This window comes from Somniosus microcephalus, chromosome 15 (assembly GCF_052327205.1).
Source record: "Somniosus microcephalus isolate GS21.2 chromosome 15, FLI_Smic_1.0, whole genome shotgun sequence".
Lineage (NCBI taxonomy): Eukaryota > Metazoa > Chordata > Chondrichthyes > Squaliformes > Somniosidae > Somniosus > Somniosus microcephalus.
The window spans coordinates 12,570,358-12,579,293 of NC_141001.1; the positions used below are offsets into that span (position 1 = coordinate 12,570,358).

At 49.0% G+C, this 8,936-nt stretch overlaps 1 protein-coding gene across 1 annotated transcript in view; it reads right to left on the reverse strand.

Moving 5' to 3' along the window:
- Window positions 1-8,601: 8,601 nt before the first annotated feature.
- LOC147106548 (mucin-2-like) overlaps window positions 8,602-8,936 on the reverse strand; it is a 72,720-nt gene continuing 72,385 nt past the window's right edge. The window contains exon 25 of the mRNA XM_086008477.1: window positions 8,602-8,655. Coding sequence (XP_085864603.1) covers window positions 8,602-8,655 — 54 coding nt within the window. The remainder of the gene's footprint in view (window positions 8,656-8,936) is intronic.

The following is an 8,936-nucleotide window of genomic DNA, read 5'->3' on the forward strand; positions in this document are numbered from 1 at the left end:
AGTGTATTGGAAACAATTCAAAACCTCAAGGTAACATTTTGAGAAAAAAGTAATTATTCAGACAAAAAATGTTTCTTATGTGTATCTAAAGCCATTTTTGGTTTTGTTTTCCAGCCTGTGTTGCTCCCATGGTATACTTTGACTGTAATAAGGCTTCAGCTGACAGTACTGGTACAGAATGTCAGAAGAGCTGCCAAATCCTTGACATGGAGTGTGTAAGTACTAATATATTGATGAGTGGTATTGTCTGTGCTAATATTTCAGGGGCCAGATACACTTGTGTGATTCTTAGATACTATTCTTCTTTCTTGACTTGTGATTTGTGTGCTCAGAGGTACTTTTTTTTTTGCCCTTTCAGTTTCTCTGTAAAAAGTAGCACGTGAAGCAAGGGCACTGCAGTATCTCATTGATTTTAGCAGCACACAATTACTCTGAACCTTTCATTATGTGTTCTTGAAAAGCCCTATGTTAGTCCATGGAAGAGCATAAACCTCAATGTTAGAATTCATTGATAGGTAACACTATGGATTTTTCACAGAATGCATTTTTCTGCTGCCTCTGAAACTCTGCAAAGCTGTGGAAACCTGACATTTGCACAAACTCACCTAAAATCTATGTAAAACACTTCTATGTTTTTTTTTATTCATTGATGGGATGTGGGCGTCGCTGGCTGGCTAGGCCTACATTTAGTGCCCATCCCTAATTGCCCTTGAGAAAATGGTGGTGAGCCACCTTCTTGAACCGCTGCAGTCCATATTGTGTAGGTACACCCACAATGCTGTTAGGGAGTTCCAGGATTTTGGCCCAGCGACAGTGAAGGAACGGCGATACAGGTCCAAGTCAGGATGGTGTGTGGCTTGGAGGGGAACTTGTAGGTGGTGATGTTCCCATGCGTCTGCTGCCCTTGTCCTTCTAAGTGGTAGAGGTCGCGGGTTTGGAAGGTGCTGTTGAAGGAGCTTTGGCGAGTTGCTGCAGTGCATCTTGTAGATGGTACACACTGCAGCCACAGTGCACCGGTGGTGGAGGGAGTGAATGTTGAAGGTGGATGGAATGCCAATCAAGCGGGCTGCTTTATCCTGAATGGTGTCGAGCTTCTTGAGTGTTGTTGGAGCCGCACTCATCCAGGCAAGTGGAGAGTATTCCATCACACTCCTGACTTGTGCCTTGTAGATGGTGGAAAGGCTTTGGGGAGTCAGGAGGTGAGACACTCGCCGCAGGATTCCCAGCCTCTGGCCTGCTCTTGTAGCCACAGTATTTATATGGCTGGTCCAGTTCAGTTTCTGATCAATGGTAACCCCCAGGATGTTGATAGTGGGGAATTCAGCGATGGTAATGCCATTGAATGTCAAGGGGAGATGGTTAGAGTCTCGCTTGTTGGAGATGGTCATTGCCTGACACTTGTGTGGTGCGAATGTTACTTGCCACTTGTCAGCCCAAGTCTGAACGTTGTCCATGTGCAAATCATCAGGTCCCTGAACATCAGCAGGTTCAAGGATCCAGCAGAAAAATTGTACTCCATGAAACACATACAGCTGGATTGACAAGTAAAGTTGCTTTGACCTGTGAAAGTGTAGTTCTGCTGGTAGCTATAACATGCAATGTATCAGTATCTGCAATCTGCATCAGATTTCCTTAACTTTTATTTAGGAATTGGATATTTTGAAAAAAATTAGTATAAGAAAAGTATGATGGGGACATATTTTCTGACTGACACTTTGGGCGTGATATTTGGCTGCTTTGCACCTGCCGTTAGCGCCTCCATGGGGCGTCAACCGGGAGCACATGGATTTTCGCCCGGGCGCGGCGGTATTAATGCCACGCTCCTGTAGGTACCGCCCCGCTTGGCCGCGCCTGGCAATGATGATGTCATTCCCATGTGCAGCGCAGCGCCCTGAATGCAAAATCTGGCCGTGCCCCCTCACTTATTGCCCGGCGCTAAGAACCACAGCATCAGCTGTCGAGTTGCAGTCGGGAGTTGGCTCCGCGCGCTATTTAAAGGCACCATCTTGGGGAAACTTTTTTGTCAGTCATAACTCTGCTGAGACATTGTCAGAGAAGCTGCTGAACATATCCAATTCCACATCGCTGACTCGAGTAGCCCTCTCCCTCTCCCTTGCAGCAGCCATGGCACAAAGCTGTCTCAGTAGCTGAGAGGTCGCACTCAAGTGCAGCAATGCTGATAATGAGCAGCTGCAGCTTGAAATGACCTCCCCTTTACAAGCTGGAATTAACTAGAGTCAAGGCTTGAAGGCTGATTGCTGAACGCAAGTCAGCTGAAATTGGGTAGCGCTCTGGCAACAGCGCCCCTGCAGCGCTCCACGCAGACCATAAGCGCCCCTGCAGCACTCCACGCAGACCATCAGCACCCCTGCAGCGCTCCACTCAGACCATTAGTGCCCTGCAGCGCTCCACTCAGACCATTAGCGCCCCTGCAGCGCTCCACTCAGACCATCAGCGCCCCTGCAGCGCTCCACTCAGACCATCAGCGCCGCTGCAGCGCTCCACTCAGACCATCAGCGCCCCTGCAGCGCTCCACTCAGACCATCAGCGCCGCTGCAGCGCTCCACTCAGACCATCAGCGCCCCTGCAGCGCTCCACTCAGACCATCAGCGCCCCTGCAGCGCTCCACTCAGACCATCAGCGCCCCTGCAGCGCTCCACTCAGACCATCAGCGCCCCTGCAGCGCTCCACTCAGACCATCAGCGCCCCTGCAGCGCTCCACTCAGACCATCAGCGCCCCTGCAGCGCTCCACTCAGACCATCAGCGCCCCTGCAGCGCGCCACTCAGACATTAGCGCCCCTGCAGCGCTCCACTCAGACCATCAGCGCCCTGCAGCGCTCCACTCAGACCATCAGCGCCCTGCAGCGCTCCACTCAGACCATCAGCGCCCCTGCAGCGCTCCACTCAGACATTAGCGCCCCTGCAGCGCTCCACTCAGACATTAGCGCCCCTGCAGCGCTCCACTCAGACCATTAGTGCCCTGCAGTGCTCCACTCAGACCATTAGTGCCCTGCAGCGCTCCACTCAGACCATCAGCGCCCCTGCAGCGCTCCACTCAGACATTAGCGCCCCTGCAGCGCTCCACTCAGACCATCAGCGCCCCTGCAGTGCTCCACTCAGACCATCAGCGCCCCTGCAGCGCTCCACTCAGACATTAGTGCCCTGCAGCGCTCCACTCAGACCATCAGCGCCCCTGCAGCGCTCCACTCAGACCATCAGCGCCCCTGCAGCGCTCCACTCAGACCATCAGCGCCCCTGCAGCGCTCCACTCAGACCATCAGCGCCCCTGCAGCGCTCCACTCAGACCATCAGTGCCCTGCAGCGCTCCACTCAGACCATCAGCGCCCCTGCAGCGCTCCACTCAGATATTAGCACCCCTGCAGCGCTCCACTCAGACCATCAGCGCCCCTGCAGTGCTCCACTCAGACCATCAGCGCCCCTGCAGCGCTCCACTCAGACCATCAGCGCCCTGCAGCGCTCCACTCAGACCATCAGCGCCCCTGCAGCGCTCCACTCAGACCATCAGCGCCCCTGCAGTGCTCCACTCAGATATTAGCGCCCCTGCAGTGCTCCACTCAGACCATCAGCGCCCCTGCAGTGCTCCACTCAGTCATCAGCGCCCCTGCAGCGCTCCACTCAGACATCAGCGCCCCTGCAGCGCTCCACTCAGACATTAGCGCCCCTGCAGTGCTCCACTCAGACCATCAGCGCCCTGCAGCGCTCCACTCAGACATCAGCGCCCCTGCAGCGCTCCACTCAGACATCAGCGCCCCTGCAGTGCTCCACTCAGACATCAGCGCCCCTGCAGCACTCCACTCAGACCATCAGCGCCCCTGCAGCGCTCCACTCAGACATCAGCGCCCCTGCAGCGCTCCACTCAGACATCAGCGCCCCTGCAGCGCTCCACTCAGACATCAGCGCCCCTGCAGTGCTCCACTCAGACCATCAGCGCCCTGCAGCGCTCCACTCAGACCATCAGCGCCCCTGCAGCGCTCCACTCAGACCATCAGCGCCCCTGCAGCGCTCCACTCAGACATCAGCGCCCCTGCAGTGCTCCACTCAGAACATTAGTGCCCTGCAGCACTCCACTCAGACATCAGCGCCCCTGCAGCGCTCCACTCAGACATTAGCGCCCCTGCAGCACTCCACTCAGACCATTAGTGCCTCATTTACCACCCCGCTTCACTCCTGGGGCGCAAACACACAATTTTGCAACATTTTCAATGGATTTTGCCGGGTGCTAACTTTTCGAAAAGTTAAAAGGTGGCTCCCCAAATGAATTTCGCGCCCTTTATCTCTTTGTACTAAATCCCTCTGTGCATTTTTAAGGCAAGTGTTTAGAATTAAGTAGTTCTATGGGAGTCAGAAAATTTACTCCATGGTGCAGCAAAATAAATATGCTGGTACATCAGGGGCCACATTCTGAGATTTGAGGCAGAGTGTTGACCTGTCTCTTGCCTGTGCTGCACCTGACTCCAGACAGTGCAGAGAAAGCCATAACTTAGATCGGGTGTAACTGTTCCTGACCTGGAAGTGCTTGACGGACAGTGTGGAGAGAGCTTTACTCTGATTCTAATCCGTGCTAAACCTGATCTAAGGGTGCTCGATTATGAATTTCATGCACATAGTTCTATGTGCCAGGAATGGCAAAAATAAAATCACACTAAACAACATTTAGAAAATGCACGTCATATCATTAGAAATTATGGGGTTTAGAATGTAGGCTCATAAGGAAACCATTGGGAACATCTGTGATGAGATAGAATCATAGAGTCTTAGTGCACAGAAGGAGGCCATTCAACCCATCGTGCCTGTGCCGGCTCTTTGAAAGAGCAATTCAATTAGTCCGACTCCCTTGCTCTTTCCCCAGAGCCCTGCAAAATGTTCCTTTTCAAGTCTACATCCAATTCCCTTTCTAAAGTTTCTTTTAAATCTGCTTTCATCACCCTTTCAGGAAATGCATTGCAGCCCAGAAATACTCCAGCTGATGCCTAACCAGTGATTTGTAAAGATTAGCATCACTTCCTTTCTTTTGTACTCTGTGCCGCTATTTATAAAGCTAAGGTTCCCATATGGTTTTTAACAGCCTGAGCAACTTGACCTGCCATCTTCAAAGATTTGGCAACTTTCCCATCAGGTTCAGTACCATCATAATTAGGGTCATTCTGACAGTGCAGCGTTTCAGCATCTACTGTCTAGCTCTGCAGATGGATTTTTAATGAAAGGACCAAACACAATTCATCAAGTGCAGACATTGAATTTTAAATTCCATTTAAAAACACTTTCTCTGCAGTATGCCACAGGTTGTGTCTCTGGGTGTGTGTGTCCTGAAGGTTTAGTCTCTCACGAAAACGGTGGCTGTATTCCCATAAATCAGTGCCCGTGTGCACACAATGGCGTCCAGTACCAATCTGGGGACATTGTACAAGTGGACTGCAACTCATGGTACGTAGCAAACATTCACTCTTGTTTTTCTGTTGAGATGAACTGCAAGATGTAACTGTGGAACCTCAATGCTAATCTATTCTGGTTAATGTACATCTTATTTGATTTTCTCAGTAAATGCAACAACAGATTGTGGAACTGCACAAAACAACAATGTCATGGGACATGTATGATCTACGGAGATGGGAATTACATCACTTTTGATGGGAAACGCTACAATTTTAATGGAGACTGTGAATATATTGTTACACAGGTATTGTTAGACAAATATGCCTTTTTCATTATTATTAGTAATTATTACCTTATTCTAATTAAAACAAAAATAATGACAATATACAATAACATTTGAAGCTTAAATCAGTAACAATAATGAACTGTGTAATGATGCTAAATCAATAATTCAACTGTGTAATGATGCTAAATCAATCAGTTTATGATTAGTTTTATGCTTCAAATTCAACATTTTTAGGCCTGAATAAGTTTCTTTTGTGACATATCTATAGACTTAAAATGATGTACTGTGTGGAGCTGTTAGTCTTTAATAATGTCCTTATTCATGATTGTTTCAGGATTATTGTGGAAATAACCCTTCCAATGGCACCTTCAGAGTAATCACTGAAAACATCCCTTGTGGGACCACTGGAACAGCGTGTTCCAAATCAATCAAAATCTTCTTGGGGGTAAGTGAACACAGGATAACATACAATCAGTGTCACTGGCCTAGAAATTTCCTACCTTATCGCCACGAGTTAGCGCCGCAATCCTGGCAAAAATGGCGACCGCCACTCTAATGCCCTTCTTTGGTGCGGGACTCAGCGGCCGGCATTTTGGTGAGGGCCTTAACGCTGCCGATTGCAGCACTGGCCCTGGAGATGCAAATATCGAGAGCATGACGTACTTAACGTCACACTCTGCGAACTTGGACCTTAGCACTGAGTTTAGAGCTGGGTCCCAAGCTCGCTCTGAAAAGCGAGCGTGCAGCAGACTGACGGAGACGCTGTCAGCACTTCTTAAAGGGACACACACATCTTTCAGGTAAGTCTGCATTTAAGTTTTTGGACTGTGTTTTTTATTTTATTGAAGTAGTGGCTTGATGCAATACATGTTAAAAGTCTTTTAAGTGTGCAGGGAGTGCTGCTGAATGCTTGCAAGGCCTCGGATGGTAAAGGAAGGCCTCTGAGAAGACAGAAAATGCTGGAAATACTCACAGGTCAGGCAGCATCCATGGAGAGAGAAACAGAATTCACGTCGCAAGTTAAGATGCTGCCTAACCTGCTGAGTATTTCTAGCATTTTATGCTTTTATTTCAGATTTCCAGCATCTGCTTGTAGAGGGAAGAGGAAGATGCAGAAGAGGAAGAAGCAGAAGAGGAGGAAGCAGAAGGAAGGATGCAACCCAGGCAGCCCCTTTCTGGTTGGGACATCTGGGATGGAATTATCCGCCTGCGGTACCATTGACCACAACCCCAGTTCCCCTTTCAACATTTGTCACACGCCTCTGTTACTGACCATCACAGAATCCTCTTAGCCACAATGCTGAAATAAAAGCCACCACAAAGCAAACTTTCCAGTTCAGCTTTATACACCTATCCATCCAATATAACATCAAGAAATAAACTCGTCACCCTTATGCATTCCCTTAGTGACTGTCTTGTGTGTGCCTTTGCCTATCCTACTGATGTCACACAGTGCTACCCCAATGACCGCAGCATGGCTGGTGGAAGGCTGCTACATTCAGTGGGGGACACTGCAAATGGCCTTGCTGGTTGAGAGCTGGTGGCTGGGAGTGTCAAATCAAGTGATGGTGCTTATTCTTGTTCATCTTCACTCTCCTCTCCCTCTTCTTGGGCAACCACTGGCTGGGCAGGCTGCATTTCTTGGGTGTGTGAAATGAGGAAGGCACAAGAGTGGAGTTGTGGTGATGGGAGGATGGGAATGCAAGAAGTGCATGCAAGAAGGAGGATAGCGTATGAGGATGCCAGTATCTTGTATCCTTTCAGCCCCACTGCTAGCCAAGGGCTTAGCCATGCCCCTGCCAAGAATGGCCAGCACCGTCTCTTCCAAGGGAGTGAGGTGAAGCTAGGAATGGGAGGTGTGCCTCATGTTTGGTACAAATTGTTGGTACGTGAGTGATTGGGGGAGGGGGGAGTCGTGCATTGAGAAGTGTGTGAGGCTAGTGATGCAGTTGATAGGAGATAGCTTTTGAAGACCACTGGTCTGAGGTCATGAAGTTTCTTTGGGCACTGGAGCCACTTGGTGGGGAGACACTGGTGGCAGTGACGGCCTCGGTGATCTGGTGCCACATCCTTCTTTCTGGAGAGTCTCCTGGCCCCTGTGGGTAGAGGACCTCTCTTGCAGTGTTGACCCCCTGAACAAAGCTGGAGTGCTGCATGCAAGACCCTGGGTGCCCCTTCCCTGGATTGCTGAGCCATTTGGGTTAGTGCTGAAGCACTTTTAGCATTTTGTTTAGGTGCGGAAAGAAATTCAGCTTTAAGAGCTGAAGACTCCCATTTGGGAATTCTTTTTAACGTTATTTTTTTTGAGCTCTAAGGGCTAAAAACTGCCTATTTTTACATGATTTTTATTTTTTTCATTTCAGAAGACAGTTCCCCTTTAAGGGACTGAACTGCTTTCTGAAATGGCAGCCTTGCTTTAAGAGAAGGCTGTTCTTGCTGCATTAACACTATGGCCACGCTACATTGGGGCCTCCTATCGGCATTGCATGGTAAGTTTAGCGCTGGGCTAATGTTAATTAGCCACCAGCTCCAATTTACCGATCCTGCCAGCGCCATCGTTTTTGGCAGCTGTTAACACCAGCAGGTTCTAGGCCACTGTCTCTTTGTTCTATGCACCTGAAACGACCCAGCTAAGAGTATGTCAGGAGCTAGGAGCTAAATTAACAAACAGGACCTCAAGCATTATAATCTCTGGATTATTACCCAAGCCACATGCAAATTGGCGTAAGGATAAGCAGATTAGTGAGGTGAACACGTGGCTGAAGGAATGATGTGGGAAAGTGGGGTTCCATTTCATGGGACAGTGGCACCTGTACTGGAACAGGAAGGAATTGTACTGTTGGGAAGGGCTCCAACTGAACCGGTCTAGGACCAGGGTCTTAGCACAAAGAACGAATAGGGCGGTCACAAGGACTTTAAACTAGTGAATGGCGGGGGCAGGGCTCAGGTGGAAAAGGTAATATAAATAGTAATTCTAAAACAACGAAAGGGAAGAGAGTAGAGTAATAGTCAGGAATTGTGCTTTAGGCACTACAGGTAAAGGGAAAACTAAAAGATGTAAAGTAATTAAATCAGGAGAGAGAAATAAGAAACTTGTGAAAAAACCTGCATTACAGCAGAAGCACAGGCTAGGGTGTGTGGCCCAAGTAAGCGTTCTTTATACAAACGCACGTAGTATAATGAACAATTGAGTGAATTGGAGGCGCAAATTCAACTTAGAGGATATCACATGGTAGATATTACTGAGACATGGCT